At 42.7% G+C, this 25,043-nt stretch overlaps 1 protein-coding gene across 1 annotated transcript in view; it reads left to right on the top strand.

Annotated features, from left to right (window-relative positions):
• Positions 1 to 25,043, top strand: part of rims2b (regulating synaptic membrane exocytosis 2b) — a 68,678-nt gene that overhangs the window by 15,930 nt on the left and 27,705 nt on the right. Inside the window, exons 5-17 of the mRNA XM_060897201.1 lie at positions 5,000 to 5,634; positions 9,127 to 9,191; positions 9,605 to 9,724; positions 10,786 to 10,885; positions 11,034 to 11,157; positions 11,430 to 11,476; positions 11,562 to 11,671; positions 12,464 to 12,511; positions 19,309 to 19,439; positions 20,051 to 20,222; positions 23,208 to 23,361; positions 23,594 to 23,620; positions 24,904 to 24,972. Of these exons, the coding sequence (XP_060753184.1) occupies positions 5,000 to 5,634; positions 9,127 to 9,191; positions 9,605 to 9,724; positions 10,786 to 10,885; positions 11,034 to 11,157; positions 11,430 to 11,476; positions 11,562 to 11,671; positions 12,464 to 12,511; positions 19,309 to 19,439; positions 20,051 to 20,222; positions 23,208 to 23,361; positions 23,594 to 23,620; positions 24,904 to 24,972 (1,802 nt within the window). The remainder of the gene's footprint in view (positions 1 to 4,999; positions 5,635 to 9,126; positions 9,192 to 9,604; positions 9,725 to 10,785; positions 10,886 to 11,033; positions 11,158 to 11,429; positions 11,477 to 11,561; positions 11,672 to 12,463; positions 12,512 to 19,308; positions 19,440 to 20,050; positions 20,223 to 23,207; positions 23,362 to 23,593; positions 23,621 to 24,903; positions 24,973 to 25,043) is intronic.

Here is a 25,043-nt window from a genome sequence, read left to right as displayed (position 1 = left end):
GGTAGAGGGATGGAGAGTTGTTGGTAGAGGAATGGAGCGTTATTGTTAGAGGAGTTGAGCGTTGTTGGTAGAGGAACCTAGCGTTGTTGGTGGAGGAATGGAGCGTTATTGGTGGAGGAATGGAGCGTTGTTGGTGGAGGGATGGAGCGTTGTTGGTAGAGGGATGGAGCATTGTTGGTGGAGGAATAGAGTGTTGTTGGTAGAGGGATGGAGAGTTGTTGGTAGAGGGATGGAGAGTTGTTGGTAGAGGAATGGAGCGTTATTGTTAGAGGAATGGAGCGTTGTTGGTAGAGGGATGGAGCGTTATTGGTGGAGGAATGGAGCGTTGTTGGTAGAGGGATGGAGAGTTGTTGGTAGAGGGATGGAGCGTTGTTGGTGGAGGAATGGAGTGTTGTTTGTGGAGGAATGGAGCGTTATTGGTGGAGGAATGGAGAGTTGTTGGTAGAGGGATGGAGCGTTGTTGGTAGAGGAACGGAGCGTTGTTGGTAGAGGGATGGAGCGTTATTGGTGGAGGAATGGACCGTTGTTGGTGGAGGAATGGAGCGTTATTGGTGGAGGAATGGAGAGTTGTTGGTAGAGGAATGGAGTGTTATTGGTAGAGGAACGTAGCGTAGTTGGTAGAGGGATGGAGCGTTATTGGTGGAGGAATGGAGCGTTGTTGGTAGAGGGATGGAGCGTTGTTGGTAGAGGGATGGAGCGTTATTGGTAGAGGGATGGAGCGTTGCTAGGCAGCTGCATCAGTTTCCTGTGTGTTTTTTTTTGTTTGGGTTGAGACTCTGACCACAAGTCAATACCTTTATATCACAACAAACAGCTGTTTCTGGCCACATGATATCCAGTGACAAATGGATTCTTGGGATTGTCCTTTCTCTCTCTCTGTCTCTCTCTCTCTCTCTCTCTCTCTCTCTCTCTCTCTCTCTCTCTCTCTCTCTCTCTCTCTCTCTCTCTCTCTCTCTCTCTCTCTCTTTCTCTCTCTCTCTCTTTCTCTCTCTCTCTCTCTCTCTCTCTCTCTTTCTCTCTCTCTCTCTCTCTCTCTCTCTCTCTCTCTCTCTCTCTCTCTCTCTCTCTCTCTCTCTCTGTGTGTGTGTGTGTATGTGTACATTTCATTTTGCTGTTGTGCTAAATCAGAATTCTTAACGATTTGAAATCATATCCAGTGAAACTGTTGGTTTATAGCTGTGATCAATAGAAAATCAAGTTTTATATATTATAGTGTTTTACACTGCACACAAACATTATGCAAAATATTCAAATATTCTACTCTGTTTGTCTGATGGTTTGTTTAATAATCATGCAAAATAAGTGTTAGATGTGAATAATTCATTGACATTAGATCATTTATTCCCAGCAATTTTCCTCCTCTTTAGTAAAACTCGAAGTCTGCTACTGTGTGTGTGTGTGTGTGTGTGTGTGTGTGTGACTGTAAAACTGAATTTGAGCTAAAGAGAAATTATGATACTGTGTAATAATTGAGTCATACTGTAGCATTGCATTTTCTTCCTAGCCTGCATTTATTATCTAAAAAGCCCACATACATTTCACTGATTGGTCCAGTCCTGCTGCCTTTGTGTGTGTGTGTGTGTGTGTGTGTGTGTGTGCAAATGTGTGTGTGTGTGTGTGTGTGTGTGTGTGTGTGTTAACCTCAACATTTCCCTCTCCTTCCTCCTCTAGCACTGATCTCTGAGCTGCTTGTGTTTCTGCTGTGTTTCCTTTCCATTCTTAAAATCTGTCTGGACTTGAGTGTGTGTGTGTCTTCTAATGCCAGTCTAAACGGATCGATACACACACGGCACAGAAACAACGCTGCAGTGCCAAAGCTGATTATTCCTTCTCTACAGCAGCGATGACTCAAAACATACTCACTTTGATATACAGGATGTGGGCGTGGCTCCAGACGACTCACTTTTTCACTTTTTCGTGACTTGCCCTGGACGTGTCCTGTGTAGAAATCACAGAAAGATGATTTTAGTATGCAAACTTCATTCAAATATTTGATATTACTTATTAATTTCCTCTTGTTTTGAAGCTATTTTGTGATGATGTGTGGATTGAGATCCTGTTCATAGGGAATAAAATGACAGTCACAGAAACACACACATGTAAATCAGATGAACTGTAAATTCCTGAGGGTGGTCCTTAGGGTTCGAGTCCAAAACCTGTGACCTCCATAGATACAGATACAACACGTTTCCTGTGTTTGTTATGACTGGTTTCAATTTCACACACGTGACTTAAGTGTGTTTTTTGATAGTGATTTTATTCCCTAATTGTCAGCGGTGGAGGATTTCACATATTAAATAGGACTGTAACCATGACGATAGAATGGAGATGGAGCGCTGGGGGTCACTACTGATGTGAAAACCTTGACGGTGTATAAACATCTCCATCAGCCTGAGTTCACAACATTTCAGCAAGTCGTAAAGTAAAACACTCCTCCGAAAAATCATAAAACACTCACACTTATACAAACACCACTCACACTCATACAAACACCACTCACACAAACACCACTCACACTAGCACAAACACCACTCACACAAACACCACTCACACTCACACAAACACCACTCACACAAACACCACTCACACAAACACCACTCACACTAGCACAAACACCACTCACACTCATACAAACACCACTCACACAAACACCACTCACACTAGCACAAACACCACTCACACAAACACCACTCACACTCATACAAACACCACTCACACAAACACCACTCACAAACACCACTCACACTCATACAAACACCACTCACACAAACACCACTCACAAACACCACGTACACTCATACAAACACCACTCATACAAACACCACTCACACAAACACCACTCACAAACACCACGCACACTCATACAAACACCACTCACACAAACACCACTCACACTAGCACAAACACCACTCACACAAACACCACTCACACAAGCACCACTCACACTCATACAAACACCACTCACACTCATACAAACACCACTCACACTCATACAAACACCACTCACACAAACACCTCCCACACTCACACAAACACCCCTTACACAAACACAGCTCAAACAAACACCACTCACACTAGCACAAACACCACACAAACCCCACTCACAAAACACCACACACAAAAAAAAACACACACAAACACGACTTACACAAACATCACTCAAACAAACACCAGTCACACAAATGCCACTCACACAAATGCCACTTAATCAAATGCCACTCGCATCCCTCTAACTAATAAATGTTTATTCTTCACCAAGCGAGTTGCTACTGTTGCTACTAAGACACACCCCCATATACAGATGTTTTAAGGAATATTTAATTCAGGTATCACATGATTTATACCATAAAATGTTAATACATTTGCTATTAACCAAATGATCTAAATATATATTAGAATATAAAATTAATATATCTCCAAGTGTTTTTTGTTGGTGGTGCTGTCTTTAAACACACACACACACACACACACACACACACTCTGCAAATCTGTCCTGGCTAGACATCCTCTATCCTCACAGCTCGATGCTGAATCATACACACTCCTACACAAAATATGAGCTCTCTCTCACACACACACACACACACACACACACACACACACACACACACACACACACACACACACACACACTCTCTCTCTCTTTCTCTGAAATATGCTGAGTTAGTTGAGATAATAAACGTCTGACAGGACCTACGTTTGGCCCATAATCAGCTAAGTAACTTTAATCCTCCTTAGCAAGTCTTATTTGACCTACAGCTAAATACAGCTCTCGCTAACGGCATTAGCTGAATTCCCACAATGCTGTGCGGCTGCTTCACTCGGAGCTTCCCGGCTGTCCTCGGCATCTAAAACCAGCGGTCAACTTTCAGGATGTGTGTTCATGTACACATGTGTGTGTGTGTGTGTGTGTGTGTGTGTGTGTGCATAAGGACATTACCTGAATGATCTGTCATGATTTCTGAGAGGAAAGTTGCTAATGATACCCATATAAAATACTATTTTTGACAGCTTTTTATTTCAAAGATCTAGAAAAACAATGTATAATCTTAAATGCTAATGCTAGCTGGCTAATGATCGTAAGCTAATCTGACAGGATATATATAACATAACAATCAATTATTAAGCTAACACAGCTAATTGGGCACAATGTCTGACAGAATTTGTTTTGCGTATTTTAAAACATGCATTAACAATGCTAATTTTAATTAGCTAACATAAGCAAACTTGAAAGGATATTTAAATATTCATAAATTTTCATTACCAACACTGGCTAACTGGCTAACTCAGGCTAGCCTGGCTGGATTTCTTAAAGGATTTTCTGTCTATGATTTTAAACATTCCCAAATATCATTGTTTACTAATTAGCAGCTAACCAGATAGAAATTCTGAAAGGATTTTTAAATGATATTATTATAATAATATTTTAACATATTATTTTAGACATGATTGTTAATCTATATTTATAAACATTCATAATCCTCAATAGCTATCTGGCTAATGTGAGCTCTCCTGACATTTCTGACAGGATGTTCAGTCATTATTTAAAAATCATTTTGAAGTTGAATAATGAATAATTATCATCTTTAAACTTTTAAGGCTATCATGCGCTACCCAGAGAGGAATGACAAGGCTTATTAATAAAAATGTTTTGCCGTCTTATACTTCAAACTGTCAGAATCTTTTTAAATCAAAAGCACAATATTATTATTTTATTAATTTACCTCAAACTAGCTAATTAATCTGTTGTTTATTGTTATTTATCGTGACTTTGCAGTAGCTCTTTTGTACTTTTCTTGCTAATTATTGCATGATTTATTGAAAACTGTGTCCTGGAGTCTATCCTAGGATCCCTGGGTGAGACACACACTATAACACCCTGAATGTGGCTCCAGTGTGTCGTCATGATGGACAATCACTTATCAGACTTGTATTATTAAAAATATTTTAGCTTCTGGATATTTATTTTGACTAACATTGGATTTTTTTTAATCTACAGGAGAAGAAGCCCATCGGCATCCAGGACATATAAAGGGGACTTCGCAGGACGTCAGCATGGAGACGGCTTCATGCCTCGCTCTCCGTCCGACTCGAACCGCTGGCGTTACCAGGAGCGCCACCTGGACGGTCAGATAGACGATCGCGAGCTCCAGCGGCAGCTGGAGGAGGAGTATCGCTCTCGTTACCGCAGCGACCCCAACCTTGCACGGTACCCCGTGAAACCACAGCCCTATGAGGAGCAGATGCGAATCCATGCTCAGGTCTCCAGAGCACGGCACGAGCGGCGCCACAGTGACGTTTCCTTGGCTTTCACCGAGCTTGACGACGCTCACAACGGTTTCGACAGCCACCGGCCCGCATCAAAGCGCTCATATTCCATGGACAGAAGCTCACCGGCTCTCAGGACATTCAGTAAAATGCACCATCTGGACCCGGGCATGATGGATGGTGTGATGAGGACTGACTCGCTCAGTTCGGATCAGTCCGAGTCAATGAGGCCTGCGAGGAGCCGGAGAACGGGGAGGTTCAGAGCGGCAGGGAGCTTCAGCAGCTCGGAGGAAGAGATCAACACCACGCCAGAATACACCAGCTGTGAGGACGTGGAGCTCGAGTGTGAATCCTTTGGAGAAAAAGGTGAGGATGTGCCATTACAAACCTCCACAAATCTTTGCTTGTTTTTGTTTGGTTTAGAATCGTGCTACATTCAGATTTCTTTTTAAACAGATTCTTGGTGATGGTGTTTATGACAGAAGTAGCTGTGAGGTTGAATCTATTGGTTTTTTAATTTATTTGGACACATCTCACTTCTGAACGTCTCAAGCGATGCGAGTCTGCCACGTGCAGAACTGCTTCTTATTTTACAGATTGGTTGTAGGCTTGTGATTATACTTTCATGAAGCTTTAATGAAGCTCTAGTTTAGTGAACAGAATGGTCAGATATGTTAGGGCAGTTACACAGCACTGACACTGGAGACTCCTTTCATAAATATTAAATAAACCTCTCCTTACACTAAGTAATGTTGAGTAAATATCCCTGAACACGACCCGCTGAATCGGCTGTTGCTATTGAAATGATAAAGCATTAAAACAAACCTATAAATGTGTCTGAGCTGCTGTTACAGGAAACTAATGAACATCTTTTGACCAATCAGGACCCGGAGCTCAGCAGCGCTCTCTGCGGGTGTACAGTACATGGTGTAGAAGAATACGGTGTAGTTATGACATCACTGCTGAATATTTCATGCTCTGTAATTAAAACCCAGTGCCGCAGAGAAGACTCTAAAAGCTGTACAGATAATTACAGCATGCCATCATCTTCCCTAGCTCTGCTCCAAATGATGGCTGATTCCATCCCGACATCCTGACAGTAACCCGGAATCTGTTCTGTAAAGCCAGACGTCACGAGCTTGAAGCTGGGTCGAGCGCTGTGCTCGTGTACACCTTCAGTGCTGCGATTTCACAGTTTCAGGACACAAGATTGGACTCATGAGAATATAAATGTATTTTTTCTGTTAGCATAAATGTCTGCTATAGTACTGTGTATGTATTTAATATAAAATTGTACTATATTTAATATTATACACCAAATAAAAGGACAAAAGTTTAAAGTAAAACCCCTAAGGTAAAATATTTTTATAGAATATGACCGATAATAATAATAATAATAATAATAATAATAATAATAATAATAATAATAATAATAATAATAATAATACCTTTAAAGGGGTGGTAAAACACATTTTTTCGAAGGCTTGATTGTGTTTGTGGGTGCACTGTAACGTGTGTTCATGCTTCGTTTTTTTTAAAAATGCATTATTTTTCATATATTTTACCTTTATTCTACACTGCTCTGTCCCTCCTTGTAAAATAGTCTGATGGCTTCCGGGTTCTATGAAGCCAGTCCCTCAAAAATAGCAATGGGCTTTGATTGGTTAGCTGTGGCCCAGTGTGTTGTGATTCGCTAACCGCCTAGTGCACGTTTTTCGGAAACGTCACGCCCCTTACCTTTACCGGTAGTCTGTGCTTTGGTGGTATTATAAACAATGAATATAATAAATCATACTTACAGGTTGTGGCCCGTAAACAGCTTCTGTTTTTAAAGTTGGAACTGCTCCATCTTTCAGGACAAGCCGTTGGGCGAATCCTGCATTGAACTCGCGAAGATTGCGGAATCTTTCCTACGTAAAATGTGCAGCACAGAGAGCGAGATTTGGGTAATAATTAAGAGGGACCGAGTTATAAATAAATTTTAACCATTGATCCCTAACTTCCCGTCCCTAGGAAGGCTGAACAAAGTGGACCTGCAATCCGGATGAAAATAACAGCGTTTTGTCGGCATCGCGGCAACGACACTCCAGCCTACTAACTATACCACACTGTAGTCCTTACCGGCCGTTTGCTGTAGTCCTTAGAAATGGATTTCTTTAAAAGCAAATATCTCCCTTTGCTTAAAACTTTGAACGTTATAACTTTGCAGATGTTGTTTATGCTCAAACAGGAACATTACACACTAGCTAAAGTTAGAAAAGTGAAATCGTGATTTACCACCCATTTAACAGAAAAAATCCCAGATAAATGCAATAATATCCTAATTAATTATTAAGTAATTTTAATTTTAGAAGACAGGATGTGTGAGGAACCTGGTGCTGAAGACTGAAAAATCTGAAAAATTCACGGTTCACACACGGTGGTAAAGAAGCCCAGACGTGGCGCAGTGTGAATGTTAAGAGGCTCGCTGGTTATTGGCTCGGATTTACATGGTTTGTAATTAGCTGATGAAAAATGAGGGATCTCTGCTGGCTGGGAGTTATAACACTGACCTGGCAACTCAGATGAAGGGTAACGATAACGACTGAATGTTTCATCATGTTTAGGATTTGAACTTATGACCTTCCAAATAACCTAAAGTACTAAATGCAGCAGCTCCTTTCTGTGAACTCACTCACATTCACATTCAACATCTACATGCTGTGTGTGCATGTGTGTGTGTGTGTGTGTGTAAGGTAGAAACCCTGAACCGCATGGAAATGGTGTGTGTGTGTGTGTGTGTGTGTGTTGGGTTGTGACGTGAGCATCATGTAGGACAGAGTGTTTGAGCGTCCTAGAATAAAGTCTAATCTCATTATTCTAATGCATGAAGGAGGAGGAGCGACAAACCGAGCTGCAGAGAAAGCGAGAGAAAGTCAGAGCCACAGCAGGCCTGTTTTTCATCAGGTTAGGGGTCACACTGGACTTGTAATCACCAGCATGGGAACAAATATGTGTCTGTGACATGTATCAGGATCTTCACACCAAAGCGTATCGACTTTACCGAAATTCCTCCGAGGTCTGAAGGAGACGAGGCCACAGAGGCAGAGACGGATTACTGACCATCTCTCCGGATCAGAAGGTCCTGAAAAAAAAGCGTTAAAATGCACACTTGAGGAATCGAGCTGCCTCGTATCTGAGTGATGAGAGGAAAACGTAAGGCCACATTTCCTGTTTTTATGGTTACCGATTGGTTTAAATGTGTAGCCGGATCATGTGTTTATTAGCACCTGAGCTTCACCCGATAGAGAAGATGCTCACAATGTACAGACAGCTCGGCACCAGCCGCTCAGCAGCAGCCGGAAAGTGTAAAAATCAAGAGAAATAAAGTCAAGCAGCCTGAACAGTGGATGAAATCTGAGATGTGTGTCAAAGGTCACAGGCTCCATGGCTTTAGATTAACACCTAACACCAGCGAATGTGAAACAACATCAATTCTAATCTGTCCTTCTGTTTACTCCAAAAATCTCAGGCTGTATTTTAAAATCTGCACTCTAAAAAAAGACGAATATGAAAGCACATCTTTGTGTAAAGTTTTGGCTTTTTTTCTTCGTATCGCGATTATGAGACACCGTGCTGAAGAGTTTAAAAAGTATAGAAAGAATTTAACCTTCATTAAAACACAGCATCTGTTAATGAAATGTACAAAATATCTGAATACCATCAAAGGTTCAAACTCCACCTTCAAACTTTAGGTTACGCCCCCTGTATCCACCCCAAAGGCCAAGGATGTGTTTGTAGGCTGATTGGAATGTCTAGATTGTCTGATTGTGTGTGTGTGTGTGTGTGTGTGTGTGTGTGTGTGTGTTTTATTTGCAGGAGATATGGATGGCCACTGGTGGGATTACGCGTCTTGGCATAACGAGTCCTCGCCAATGTCTATGGTGAGGCGTACAATCATCTGTGTGCTCATGTCCTCTCATCAGTCTTATTCACCACGCTGCACATTTTATATTGTTTATATGAAAAGAAAAATCTGCCTCATGTTAAGCTTCCCCTCTCTCTCTCTCTCTCTCTCTCTCTCCCTCTCTCTCTCTCTCTCTCTCACCTTATTTCTCTCTGTCTTTTACACTTTCTACTGTATTTTGTATCAGCTGTTTTTCAATACACTACATGCACATCTTATATATATTATATACTTTACCGAAGTTTATTATACATTAATATCTATTTTAATAAACATTATTATTTTTTAAATTATGAATTTGAATAATTTTGTTTAAAAAGTTTTTAAAAAATAAAGCGTGATGTGTAAAACGTGTAGAAAACAAGTTGTGTTTTGCCTTTAACTCTGCAGCACCCGGTGACGTGGCAGCCATCCAAAGATGGAGATCGGTTAATTGGGCGGATTTTACTGAACAAGCGATTGAAGGATGGCACGGTGCCCCGAGACACGGGCGCTATGCTGGGCCTCAAGGTAACATTCAACACTTATCATTCACGCTTGTTTTAGAACCTGTTATTGTAGGGTGCAGGGTGAATTATTATGGGGTGTGTCATGATTTACGCCTGTGATGCACATGTTTATCAGTGATTAGTATTTAACACCACTCTGATAGACGTCTTTATCAGTGATTAGTATTTAACACCACTCTGATAGACGTCTTTATCAGTGATTAGTATTTAACACTCCTATAGTGGGCGTGTTTATCAGTAATTTGTATTTTACACCCCTGCAGTAGATGTGTGTATCAGTGATTAGTATTTTACACCCCTGCAGTAGATGTGTGTATCAGTGATTAGTATTTTACACCCCTGTAGTAGATGTGTGTATCAGTGATTAGTATTTTACACCCCTGCAGTAGATGTGTGTAACAGTGATTAGTATTTTACACCCCTGTAGTAGATGTGTGTATCAGTGATTAGTATTTTACACCCCTGTAGTAGATGTGTGTATCAGTGATTAGTATTTTACACCCCTGCAGTAGATGTGTGTATCAGTGATTAGTATTTTACACCCCTGTAGTAGATGTGTGTATCAGTGATTAGTATTTTACACCCCTGTAGTAGATGTGTGTATCAGTGATTAGTATTTTACACCCCTGTAGTAGATGTGTGTATCAGTGATTAGTATTTTACACCCCTGCAGTAGATGTGTGTATCAGTGATTAGTATTTTACACCCCTGTAGTAGATGTGTGTATCAGTGATTAGTATTTTACACCCCTGTAGTAGATGTGTGTATCAGTGATTAGTATTTTACACCCTTGTAGTAGATGTGTGTATCAGTGATTAGTATTTTACACCCCTGTAGCAGATGTGTGTATCAGTGATTAGTATTTTACACCCCTGTAGTAGATGTGTGTATCAGTGATTAGTAATTTACACCCCTGTAGTAGATGTGTGTATCAGTGATTAGTATTTTACACCCCTGTAGTAGATGTGTGTATCAGTGATTAGTATTTTACACCCCTGTAGTAGATGTGTGTATCAGTGATTGCATCTCTTTTCAAAAATATAACATGATTTTCTTCCACAGGTGGTTGGAGGTAAAATGACTGAATCTGGTCAGCTTTGTGCTTTTATTACCAAAGTAAAAAGAGGAAGCTTAGCAGATACAGTTGGCCATCTCCGACCTGGTACACACACACACACACACACACACACACACACACACACACACACACACACACACACACACACACACACACAGTAACTTTTAAGAAAGAGGACTTCACAAATGGACATTATGCCTTGAACCAGCAGTTTCTCTGCTTCTGTCTGCAGGCGATCAGGTTCTCGAGTGGAACGGCAGGGTTCTTCAGGGAGCCACATTTAAGGAAGTTTATAATATTATTCTAGAGTCCAAACCTGAGCCGCAAGTTGAGCTTCTGGTCTCACGGCCCATCGGGTGAGTCATGTATTATTGATGTACACTTACAGTCTATGACTGTTATAATATACTCCTGAATTATATTCATGTACTTCTCTGTTATATAATATATAATATATACTCTTGTATAATAATGACATTGCCATACCATCTCAATATATATTTCTGTTCTATAAATATATACTCTTGTATTATTACAATGTTCTATTATTACAGTAGTATTACAATAATAATGCTTATGTAATGATAAATCGTGTAATATTTGACTCTTCTATTATTTCCTTTTGCAGTGACGTACCCAGAATATCAGAGAGTACGCATGGACAGCTGGAATCCAGTGAGTGCTGCAATCCTGGAGTCCTGTATTAATACAACACTAAGTGTAAAGTGTAAACGTCACCCGATTTTTTACCCCCCCTCAGGTTCGAGTTCATTTGAATCGCAGAAGATGGGTCCATCCATTTCCGTCACATCTCCCATGAGTCCCGGCGTCCTTCGTGATGCTCCTCAGTATCTGTCTGGACAACTTTCAGTGAGTTTATATTTCTTTGTTTCTTATCCAAACCCAACCAGGACATGTTTGGATATAATATTTATATTAATAGTATATAACTATGATGTTAACTTTTTATTATGGAAGTACAAACATGGGTTCTGCTGCCCCTTATGTGGACAGTACTGTTAATTGTTAGAACATAATGCCTGGCTTTATGTTATATTTTATATGCCAATGACGTGTAGCTGCGAATTCTACATTTGCTGGAACGTCGTGCTCATAATTCCAGATGACAGCTTGTGTTTATGATGTGCTGTGCTTTCTCATGGGTTTATTTATTCATTATTTTTATTTGAAACGAGGGAGATTTAATCTACAAAAAGGATTTTTAAAAAAAATATTATACAAAAATTAAATGAAAATGAAATTGTTAGTAAATGCACATTTTCACATTGTTATAATAACATTATTATATAATAACACTGTTATTATTATATTATAACAACATTATATTAGTATTAGCATTATTGAATATATAAAATAAAGTGTAATAGGTATAAAATATAGCATTGTAATAATAACAACAATGATATTAATTTTTTTTATTATTATCAATAATAATAATAACTTATTAGTAGTAATATGATTATTATTATTAGTGAAGTGTTCGCTTCCAGTTCACCTGCCTTATTGCTGGTCCTGTGAAGTTTGGTAAATGTTTGAAATTGAGGTTAAATCTCCTCCTAGTTGTGTGGTTTTTGATTTATAACCATTTGGTTTGGTTTTATTGCATTTTTTTTCTTTTCTTTGTTAATTTTGCTTACCCAGAGTCCATGCCTTAATAGAAGAACCACGCCTTTTGTCCCTAGGGTCCAGGTAACGCCAACAACCGGTCTGACTGATACACGTTTTTTTCTCTGACCCCTTTCTCTTCCTCTCTATGATATTTGGAAAATGCATAGCAGGAAAATAGCAGCATTTTACATACCTGATCTTCATTTCTCTTTTGCTTGGGTTTCCGTTTTTATTGCTAGCTCCTACCCATAAAAGCTTTATTTCATACCTAATATAATCACTTTTAACATATTAAACTCCATCTTGCTGAGGGTCTGGAAAAGCCTGCATGATTTACTGAGCTGCACTGAGGAGTTTAAAGAGACAAACAGCATCGTTCTCATTGTAGTATTTGTTGTTTTTATATAGGATTTGAACTCTTTTACCTATTTAACAAAGTCTCTTTAAATGGTTTGATGGTTACAGAATCATAATGGGACGTAAACTATTTCTTTTCCTTGCAACATGAAACAGGATTTTTTTCTCTTTTCTCTCATTTTAAAACAAACACTACCGTGTTTGCAGGTGTGTAAGATACGACAGTATTTTCTGCATTACTAAATAAATACGTTGCTATATTTTCTGGACTATTTGCTATTACTCTATTTTCAGGACTGTAATATAATACCTCACTTTCAGGACTAGAGGACACTACAGTATAGAAGGCAATATAAAATAAGTTTCAGTGTTTAGTATTTCCTTTACTATATGACATACTTTATTTTTTGGATTAAAATATAGCGGGGGACACGGTGGCTTAGTGGTTAGCACGTTCCCCTCACACCTCCAGGGTTGGGGGTTCGATTCCCGCCTCCGCCTTGTGTGTGTGGAGTTTGCATGTTCTCCCCGTGCCTCGGGGGTTTCCTCCGGGTACTCCGGTTTCCTCCACCGGTCCAAAGACATGCATGGTAGGTTGATTGGCATCTCTGGAAAATTGTCCGTAGTGTGTGTGTGTGTGTGTGAGTGAATGAGAGTGTGTGTGTGTGCCCTGTCATGGGTTGGCACTCCGTCCAGGGTGTATCCTGCCTTGATGCCCGATGACGCCTGAGATAGGCACAGGCTTCCCGTGACCCGAGGTAGTTCGGATAAGCGGTAGAAGATGAGTGAGTGAGTGAGAGAAAATATAGTGTCTCATTTTCTTCACAAAGAGATACAAGATAATTATAGAACTATAAGTTACTACCTTATTCTTAGGACTATAAGTTACTACCATAGGCGGTGCCAGAGAGGGTTAACGGGTGCTTCAGCATCCCCAAGAAAGAACAAAGGTCCCCATAGCACCCCAAACAAGACAGATCTTATTAATAATTTGGTTAATAATTTAAAAGAACAAACGAAGTAAAGTAAAAACATTGACGTATCACGCGTCCATAATGTAATGTCACATGACATGAGTATATATATATGCAAAATCGTTGGAAGATTGTTTAATTTTGTTATTTGTTTGCTTCTTTTATGTCATAAAATGATAAAAACAAATGTAAGTTCCTGGTGGTTTGAGACTCTGGTAACTATTATTAAGTCATATCTGTTAAATATAACCCTAGTGCTAAAGGTGTTTTTTGTATTGCCATTGACTAAAATTCTGAAGTGTACAATTATTGTCTATGCAAAAACCATCCATCCATCCATCTTCTACCGCTTATCCGGGGCCGGGTCGCGGGGGCAGCAGTCTGAGCAGGGACACCCAGACTTCCCTCTCCCCAGACACTTCCTCCAGCTCCTCCGGGGGAATACCGAGGCGTTCCCAGGCCAGCCGAGAGACATAGTCCCTCCAGCGTGTCCTAGGTCTTCCCCGGGGCCTCCTTCCGGTTGGACATGCCCGGAACACCTCCCCAGGGAGGCGTCCAGGAGGCATCCGGAACAGATGCCCGAGCCACCTCAGCTGACTCCTCTCGATGTGGAGGAGCAGCGGCTCTACTCTGAGCTCCTCCCGAGTGACCGAGCTCCTCACCCTATCTCTAAGGGAGCGCCCAGCCACCCTGCGGAGGAAACTCATTTCGGCCGCCTGTATCCGGGATCTTGTCCTTTCGGTCATGACCCAAAGCTCATGACCATAGGTAAGGGTAGGAACGTAGATCGACTGGTAAATAGAGAGCTTCGCCTTGCGGCTCAGCTCTTTCTTCACCACAACAGACCGGTATATCGACCGCATCACTGCAGAAGATACACCGATCCGCCTGTCGATCTCCCGCTCCATCCTTCCCTCACTCGTGAACAAGACCCCAAGATACTTAAACTCCTCCACTTGAGGCAGGAGCTTTCCACCAACCCGAAGGGGACAAGCCACCCTTTTCCGGCTGAGAACCATGGCCTCGGACTTGGAGGTGCTGATTCTCATCCCTGCCGCTTCACACTCGGCTGCAAACCGTCCCAGTGCACGCTGAAGGTCCTGATTTGAAGAAGCCAACAGGACAACATCATCTGCAAAAAGCAGAGACGAAATCCCGTGGTCCCCAAACCGGACTCCCTCCGGCCCCTGACTGCGCCTAGAAATCCTGTCCATATAAATAATGAACAGGACCGGTGACAAAGGGCAGCCCTGCCGGAGTCCAACATGCACCGGGAACAAGTCTGACTTACTGCCGGCAATGCGAACCAAACTCCTGCTCCGGTCATATAGGGACCGAACAGCCCTTAGCAAAGGGCCCCGGACCCCATACTCCCAGAGCACCCCCCACAGATCACCACGAGGGACACAGTCGAATGCCTTCTCCAGATCCACAAAGCACATGTGGACTGGTTGGGCAAACTCCCATGAACCCTCCAGCAACCTGGTGAGGGTATAGAGATGGTCCAGTGTTCCACGACCGGGACGAAACCCACATTGTTCCTCCTGAATCCGAGGTTCGACTATCGGCCGAATTCTCCTCTCCAGTACCCTGGCATAGACTTTTCCGGGGAGGCTGAGGAGTGTGATCCCCCTGTAGTTGGAACACACCCTCCGGTCCCCCTTCTTAAACAGAGGGACCACCACCCCAGTCTGCCAGTCCAGAGGCACTGTCCCCAGCCGCCACGCGATGTTGCAGAGGCGTGTCAACCAAGACAGCCCCACAACATCCAGAGACTTGAGGTACTCAGGGCGGATCTCATCCACCCCCGGTGCCTTGCCACTGAGGAGCTTCTCAACCACCTCAGTGACCTCAGCTTGGGGGATCGATGAGTCCTCAACTGAGCCCTCTGCCTCTGCTTCCTCAGTGGAAGACATGTCGGTGGGGTTGAGGAGATCCTCGAAGTACTCCTTCCACCGTCCGAGAATGTCCCCAGTCGAAGTCAGCAGATTCCCACTCTCACTGTAAACAGTGTGAGCAGGGCACTGCTTCCCCTTCCTGAGGCGCCGGACGGTTTGCCAGAATTTCTTCGAGGCCAACCTATAGTCCTTCTCCATGGCCTCACCGAACTCTTCCCAGACCCGAGTTTTTGCCTCTGCAACCACCTGGGCTGAAGCTCGCTTGGCCCTCCGGTACCTATCAGCTGCCTCCGGAGTCCCCCGAGCCAACCAGGCTCGATAGGACTCCTTCTTCAGCTTGACGGCATCCCTTACTTCCGGTGTCCACCACCGGGTTCGGGGATTGCCGCCACGACAGGCACCAGAGACCTTACGGCCACAGCTCCGCGTGGCCGCGTCAACAATGGAGGTGGAGAACATGGTCCACTCAGACTCAACGTCTCCAACCTCCCTCGGGATCTGGTTGAAGCTCTGCCGGAGGTGGGAGTTGAAGATCTCTCTGACCGGAGACTCTGCCAAACGTTCCCAGCGGACCCTCACAGTACGTTTGGGTCTGCCAAGTCTGTCCAACTTCCTCCCCGGCCATCGGATCCAACTCACCACCAGGTGGTGATCAGTTGACAGCTCCGCCCCTCTCTTTACCCGAGTGTCCAAGACATACGGCCGGAGGTCAGATGAAACAACCACAAAGTCGGTCATCGACCTCCGACCTAGGGTGTCCTGATGCCATGTGTACTGATGGACACCCTTATGCTTGAACATGGTGTTCATTATGGACAAACTGTGACTAGCACAGAAGTCCAATAACAGAACACCACTCGGGTTCAGGTCGGGGGGGCCGTTCCTCCCAATCACGCCCCTCCAGGTGTCACTGTCGCTGCCCACGTGAGCGTTGAAGTCCCCCAGTAGAATGACGGAGTCCCCGGTCGGAGCACTTTCCAGCACCCCTCCCAGAGACTCCAAGAAGGTCGGGTACTCTACACTGCCATTTGGCCCGTAAGCACAAATAACAGTGAGAGACCTCTCCCCGACCCGAAGGCGTAGGGAAACGACCCTCTCGTTCACCGGGGTGAACTCCAACACATGGCTGCTGAGCTGGGGGGCTATAAGCAAGCCCACACCAGCCCGCCGCCTCTCACCGCGGGCAACTCCAGAGTAGTAGAGAGCCCAGCCTCTCTCAAGGAGTTGGGTTCCAGAGCCCAAGCCGTGCGTGGAGGTGAGCCCAACTATATCTAGTCGGTATCTCTCGACCTCCCGCACCAGCTCAGGCTCCTTCCCCCCCAGCGAGGTGACATTCCATGTCCCTAGAGCCAGATTCCGTGTCCGGGGATTGGGTCGCCGAGGCTCCCGCCTTCGACTGCCACCCAATCCACATTGCACCAGCCCCTTACGGTTTCTCCTGCAGGTGGTGGGCCCACAGGAGATCGGCCCCACGTCACTCTTTCGGGCTGTGCCCGGCCGGGCCCCATGGGGTAAGACCCGGCCACCAGGCGCTCGCATGCGAGCCCCAACCCCGGGCCTGGCTCCAGGGTGGGGCCCCGGTTGCGCCATACCGGGCGACGTCACGGACCTTGTTTTATTCTTCTTCATAAAGGGCTCTTGAAACCGCTCTTTGTCTGGCCTGTCACCCAGGACCTGTTTGCCTTGGGAGACCCTACCAGGGGCAAAAAGCCCCAGACAACATAGCTCCTAGGATCATTCAGGCACGCAAACCCCTCCACCACAATAAGATGGCGGTTCAAGGAGGGGTATGCAAAAACATTATATAAATAACGTATATATCCAATTTCTGAAATGCCCCTTTAAAGTACACACACTTTATATTGTGCTGAAATATTATGCTGTTTTAGTAATAATATATATATAATATATAACAAGAGAAAACTCCATTTTCCATGTTGCAATGAGAAGGTTGCTGTAAAGTCCCATTTTCAACATGAATTTGCATTTTCCAATGAAGACCTGGCTGTAGCTCCAAAGCCCAAAGATGAAATGAACAAATTGTACCAACAGAAATTAAACAACTAACATCGTTGTCAATGCAATAAGTTTTTCTTAATCACTATTTTCAGTCTCCTACTGTATATGCAAACACAACTGCAGCCAGTTTCTCCAAACAAGCACATTGGTTTTTATTAAGAAGAACAGTTTGGTTTGATTTGATCGAGTAGTCAAATCAGTGAAAAAATCAAATGGTACAATTTGTTTGCACTGAATTTCGTCCCCTTGATGCTTTTTTCACGAATGAAGCAGCCTGGATTGCTCTAGTTTGTACAGAATGCATTCTCTTGCTTTGCTGCATGCTAATTCTCAACTATTTTAGAGAAAACTTCACTGTATAGATTTATAGAGCAGTGTTTCTTTTAGCTTTAGTGATGTGCTACAAAGGATGGGCAAATTCTGCGAAGTCTCACTATGTTTTGAAACAAACAGCTCATAAATGTTCTTTCAAGCGGTCTTCTGGTTTTTGCCCTTTCTTTAAAAATCTTTCTTTCTTTCTGCGGATATATACGGCTGTAGTATACGTATAAGTTAGTTAAGCATGAGTGATTATTATTAAGACTTTCAAAGCTCTTTCCAAATGTCAGTACCAAAAAAAGAAAAACATAATTGGACTTATCATGCACCCTGTTCGGGGAGGCACGGTGGCTTAGTGGTTAGCACCTCCAGGGTGCACCTCGCCTCACACCTCCAGGGTTGGGGGTTCGATTCCCGCCTCCACCTTGTGTGTGTGGAGTTTGCATTTTCTCCCTGTGCCTCGGGGGTTTCCTCCGGGTACTCCGGTTTCCTCCCCGGTCCAAAGACATGCATGGTAGGTTGATTGGCATCTCTGGAAAATTGTCTGTAGTGTGTGATTGTGTGAGTGAATGAGTGTGTGTGTGTGCCCTGTGATGGGTTGGCACTCTGTTCAGGGTGTATCCTGCCTTGATGCCCGATGACGCCTGAGATAGGCACAGGCTCCCCGTGACCCGAGGTAGTTCGGATAAGCGGTAGAAGATGAGTGAATGAATGAAAGAATGCACCCTGTTCAGGCATTTTGTCATTTTTTTTCAAGTTGTCTATTATTTTTGAGTCTTTTTTTTTCTTTTTTTTGAGTCTTATTTTTATGCATTTGAGTTGGACTGTTAGGCTTTGAAAGTGTCTCTAGGTGTTAAGAGTTTATTCAGGTCTCCATGTTGGGTGAGTTATGAAATTTAGGGCTGGAATATGAAGCTAGCTGTTTTAAGACTCGAAATCGAGTCTAAACAGTGTTAAAAGCCGAGCATTCTGAATTGACATGAATGTAGAGAAGTATTTTTACCCTGACTGGCTAAAGCTGGGGAGTTAAACATATGGCACAGGGGGCTAAACCAGGGGGCTAAACTGTTTAATCTAGCTCGCTAAATGACCTTGAAATTCGTGTTCCGATTTCAAATTGTCTTGCGGTCTGTAGTTGAAATTTGTTATATTTGAAATGATTGCAAAAAGAGCTAGACTCTGTTATTCTAGAACAACAGAGAATAAAGCACAAACCTCAGGGTCATAAACTTACCTACTAATGAAATTAACTATTTTTATTGTTTTTTATTAATAGTTGAAGACCTGCTAATACATCTTTGTTCTCTTTAAGGTTAAGCTATGGTACGACAAAGTGGGACACCAGCTCATTGTTACCATTTTGGGCGCCAAAGACCTGCCTGCTCGAGAGGACGGCCGCCCCAGGAACCCCTACATCAAAATTTACTTCCTTCCTGACAGAAGGTGCAGAGTTCCTGTACCAAATCATGACATTTATGTTAAAATCCCAGTTAGACCTCCTCTTCATCTCTGTAATCAATACGAACAGTCGTAAGGCTTACTGAAACAAATCCAAAACGTAATTATTTTCCTTAATTTGTAGTACCTTAACTTCCAGAGCAATGTTACACAAGGGAATATCGGGGCATGAAAGAAACTTCAAAGTCCGACATCTATGGACCGAGAGGAAACAAGAAAATATGGTAGTCTTCATATTGGTAGCCTAGTGGTTAAGGTGTTAGGCTACAAATCGGAAGGTTGTGAGTTCAATTCCTACGTCCACCAAGCTGCCACTGCTGGGCCCCTGAACAAGGCCCTTAACCCAACTCAGTTGCTCAGTTGTATAAAAATGAGATAAAATGTAAGTCGCTCTGGATATGGGCGTATGCTAAATGCTGTAAATGTAAAAATAAAATGAGTTAAAAAAAACACGAAATCTGGAAATAATAAGCAGATAAACATAACACATATTTCTTTAATCTCCTGCTAGAAACGAACAGATAGTGTACTAGCCTGTCTATGATGTTTCATGTGTTAGGAAGTTAAACTTTATCCTTATTTTAATTCCTGTTCAGTGATAAAAGCAAAAGAAGAACGAAAACAGTGAAGAAGTCTTTAGAGCCTAAGTGGAACCAGACGTTCATGTACTCGCCTGTGCACAGGCGTGAGTTCAGGGAACGGATGCTGGAAATCACCCTGTGGGACCAGGCCCGGGTTCGAGAGGAGGAGAGCGAGTTCCTTGGGGAGGTGAGTTGGGTGGAATAGTTTAGTATGAGGGAGGGATATAGAGTTGAGACCAGAGTATGGGGATAGGGAATGAGGGTAGAGTATTAGGGTACAGTCTGAGCATTGGGTATAAGGGTACATTGTAAGAGTGTAAAGGACGTGTCTAAGGGTACATTTTAAAGGTAGGGTATGAGGGTGTAGAATAATAGTTCAGAATACAGTGTAACGGTAGGGTATGTAGGTACAGTATAAGGATACAGTGTGATGGTACATTATGAGGTTACAGTGTGAGGGTAAAGTCTGAAGGTACAGTATGAGGATACAGTGTAAAAATAGGGTATGGGGAACACTGAGGGTACAGTGTGAAAGCAAGGTATGAGAGTACAGTGTTAGGGTACAGTGTAAAGGTAGGGTATGAGGGTACAGTGTTAGGGTACAGTGTAAAGGTAGTGTATGAGAGTACAGTGTTAGGGTACAGTGTAAAGGTAGGGTATGAGGGTACAGTGTTAGGGTATGGTGAAAAAGTAGGGTATGAGAGTACAGTGTGAAAGTATGGTATGAGAGAAGAGTGTTAGGGTACAGTGTAAAGGTAGGGTATGAGGGTACAGTGTAAAGGTAGGGTATGAGGGTACAGTGTTGGGGTACAGTGTAAAGGTAGGGTATGAGGGTACAGTGTTAGGGTACAGTGTAAAGGTAGGGTATGAGGGTACAGTGTTAGGGTACAATGTAAAGGTAGTGTATGAGAGTACAGTGTTAGGGTACAGTGTAAAGGTAGGGTATGAGGGTACAGTGTTAGGGTATGGTGAAAAAGTAGGGTATGAGAGTACAGTGTGAAAGTATGGTATGAGAGTAGAGTGTTAGGGTACAGTGTAAAGGTAGGGTATGAGGGTACAGTGCTAGGGTACAGTGTAAAAGTAGGGTATGAGAGTACAGTGTTAGGGTACAGTGTAAAGGTAGGGTATGAGAATACAGTGTTAGGGTACAGTGTTAGGGTATGGTGAAAAAGTAGGGTATGAGAGTACAGTGTTAGGGTACAGTGTAAAGGTAGGGTATGAGAATACAGTGTTAGGGTACAGTGTAAAGGTAGGGTATGAGGGTACAATGTTAGGGTACAGTGTAAAGGTAGGGTATGAGTACAGTGTTAGGGTACAGTGTAAAGGTAGGGTATGAGGATACAGTGTTAGGGTACAGTGTAAAGGTAGGGTATGAGGGTTCAGCATTAGAGTACAGTGTGAAGGTATAGTATGAGGGTACACTGTTAGGGGATAATATGAAGGTTGCTTAAGGGGGTGTGGAATAATAGTATGAGGGTTCAGTGTGAAGGTATGGTGTGAAGGTAGGGTATGTAGGCATGGAATAATAGTACAGTATGGGCATACAATGTAAAGGTATGGTATTAGGGTACAGTGTTAGGGTATGGTGAAAAAGTGGGGTATGAGGGTTCAGCATTAGAGTACAGTGTGAAGGTATAGTATGAGGGTAGAGTGTGAAGGTATGGTGAAAAGTAGGGTATGAGGGTAGAGTGTTAGGGTACAGTGTGAAGGTATAGTATGAGGGTAGAGTGTGAAGGTATGGTGTAAAACTAGCGTATGAGGGTAGAGTGTTAGGGTACAGTGTGAAGGTATAGTATGAGGGTAGAGTGTGAAGGTATGGTGTGAAACTAGGGTATGAGGGTAGAGTGTGAAGGTATGGTGTAAAAGTAGGGTATGAGGGTAGAGTGTTAGGGTACAGTGTGAAGGTATAGTATGAGGGTAGAGTGTGAAGGTATGGTGTAAAACTAGGGTATGAGGGTAGAGTGTGAAGGTATGGTGTAAAAGTAGGGTATGAGGGTACAGTGTTAGGGTACAGTGTGAAGGTATAGTATGAGGGTAGAGTGTGAAGGTATGGTGTGAAACTAGGGTATGAGGGTAGAGTGTGAAGGTATGGTGTAAAAGTAGGGTATGAGGGTAGAGTGTTAGGGTACAGTGTGAAGGTATAGTATGAGGGTAGAGTGTGAAGGTATGGTGTAAAACTAGGGTATGAGGGTAGAGTGTGAAGGTATGGTGTAAAAGTAGGGTATGAGGGTACAGTGTTAGGGTACAGTGTGAAGGTATAGTATGAGGGTAGAGTGTGAAGGTATGGTGTAAAACTAGGGTATGAGGGTAGAGTGTGAAGGTATGGTGTAAAAGTAGGGTATGAGGGTACAGTGTTAGGGTACAGTGTGAAGGTATAGTATGAGGGTAGAGTGTGAAGGTATGGTGTAAAACTAGGGTATGAGGGTAGAGTGTGAAGGTATGGTGTAAAAGTAGGGTATGAGGGTACAGTGTTAGGGTACAGTGTGAAGGTATAGTATGAGGGTAGAGTGTGAAGGTATGGTGTGAAACTAGGGTATGAGGGTAGAGTGTGAAGGTATGGTGTAAAAGTAGGGTATGAGGGTAGAGTGTTAGGGTACAGTGTGAAGGTATAGTATGAAGGTAGAGTGTGAAGGTATGGTGTAAAACTAGGGTATGAGGGTAGAGTGTGAAGGTATGGTGTAAAAGTAGGGTATGAGGGTACAGTGTTAGGGTACAGTGTGAAGGTATAGTATGAGGGTAGAGTGTGAAGGTATGGTGTAAAACTAGGGTATGAGGGTAGAGTGTGAAGGTATGGTGTAAAAGTAGGGTATGAGGGTAGAGTGTTAGGGTACAGTGTGAAGGTATAGTATGAGGGTAGAGTGTGAAGGTATGGTGTAAAACTAGGGTATGAGGGTAGAGTGTGAAGGTATGGTGTGAAGGTATAGTATGAGGGTACATTGTGAAGATATGGTATGAGGGTACAGATTGTATCAGGTATAGGGTATAAAGGTTCAGTATGATGACACATTGTAAGTGTGATATAAAGGTATGGTAAGAGGGTACGTTATAATGGTATGTTATGAGTATGAGGTATGAGGGTAGTTTGGGAATGTTGAAAACCAGGGTAGACAGTGGGCGTCTGGAATGAAATATGATAAGATATTTAGTACAAATGGTTGTGTGTGTTGTGTAGATTTTAATAGAGCTGGAGACGGCTCTGCTGGATGATCAGCATCACTGGTATAAACTCCAGACGCATGACGTCTCCTCTATGCCACTGCCAAACCCTTCACCATATATGCAGAGACGCTTCATTCAGGGAGAGAGTCCGACACGGAGGCTACAAAGTACGCACACACACACACACACACACACACACACACACACATACCCACCTAGAGTTACACACATTATCTACACACTCACAGACTCTTCCGTTATGTGACTAGTGCTTTATTTCCGAATGTCGTTCTGATTTCATTGTAGTTCACCCTGGTGATGTTTGTTTTTTGCTGATGCATGTTTTTGTGTTTTATTTCTTTTAAAACGTTCTTTATCAACACACTGACTCAAATGCAGATAAAGGCACATATTATCACGGCCCAGGTAAAGCAACACTACTACTAAGTTCAGCTCGTGTGTAATCTTTCCTCTCCCATTCCCTCTTTATTCCTTCACTATTAGCTTCTCTCTCTCAGCCACCATCTTCTCCAGCAGCTCTCTCTGGTTTACTCAGCTTGCAGTGTGTGTGTGTGTGTGTGTGTGTGTGTGTGTGTGTGTGTGTGTGTGTGTGTGTGTGTGTGTGTGCGTGTGTGTACTAACACAGGCTTTGTAAAGTATAGCTGCTGTTCCCTCATAAAGCTCATAATGTCATAATGTCATTGTTGTGTTTCCAGCGAATACTCCCTAAGGCTGTCCATGATACTGCTTGATATTTGCTGTGTATACATTTTTAAGGCCTGACCAATATATCACATGGATTTTTTCATTGATTTTATCAGCTGATATTATTAATTTATTGGTATCGGTGCAGGTTGTGCTGATATAGTAGCAAAAATATATATATATGTATTTAATAAATAAAAAAATAAAAATGCATTCTGAATGTAATCCAGAGATGCTGACATCACCAGAGGGCAAATCAAACAGCTTAGCAAATACAGACAGTTTAGCTTGAATCCGTCATGCTGATAACTTCTTGTTCACAGTTTTATTAGAACTCGACAATAAAAAGCTTGTTTATGCTGTTTGTTGCTGTTGAATTAAATCCTGTCAGTAAATCCAGTTTGACTCTTTAATCTTTGACCATATAAAACCTTATCAGTAAAGATGTTTCAATGTAAAATCAACATTTCATATTGGTCGGGTTTAAAAAAAAGTTTCTTTCACATTGAGCTGACGTTATGTTTCAGTTCAGTGTGTAAACAAACAGGGACATTTTCATTACAGCAGATATTTTTATTTTAATTTTATTTTTTTTCATTTAAAAAGATTAGATTAATTATAATAGAATGAATTTAAAATAAGAATAAGATGATAAATAAAGTGTGTGCAGTGTGTTCAGCTGATTACATTGGCATCAGACATATTTAGCTCAATTACACTAGACATCATCTGTTCCTCCAGTTCTACATAACTTTTCACCCCACTCTCTCTCCCCGCTCCGCCCCCCCGCTCCTCTCCCCCCTCTCTCTATCTCTCCCCCCCTCCCCCCTCTCTCTCCCTCTCTCTCTCCCTCTCTCTCTCTCTCTCTCTCCCTCTCTCTCTCTCCCTCTCTCTCTCTCTCTCTCTCTCTCTCTCTCTCTCTCTCTCTCTCCCTCTCTCTCTCTCTCTCCCTCTCTCTCTCTCTCTCTCTCTCTCTCTCTATCCCTTTACCTCTCTTCTGACAGGATCACAGCGAATCAGTGACAGTGAGTTTTCCGACTACGACTGTGAGGATGGAGTTGGCGTGATATTAGGTACCAGCTCTTTCTCTCAGTTTCTCTCGCTTCCTCCCCGCCACCACTCACTTTCTCTTTTCTTCTCTTTT

Source organism: Tachysurus vachellii, chromosome 21 (genome assembly GCF_030014155.1).
Source record: "Tachysurus vachellii isolate PV-2020 chromosome 21, HZAU_Pvac_v1, whole genome shotgun sequence".
NCBI lineage: Eukaryota > Metazoa > Chordata > Actinopteri > Siluriformes > Bagridae > Tachysurus > Tachysurus vachellii.
Note: the sequence above shows the minus strand (reverse complement) of the source record. Positions and strands in the feature narration are given on the sequence as shown.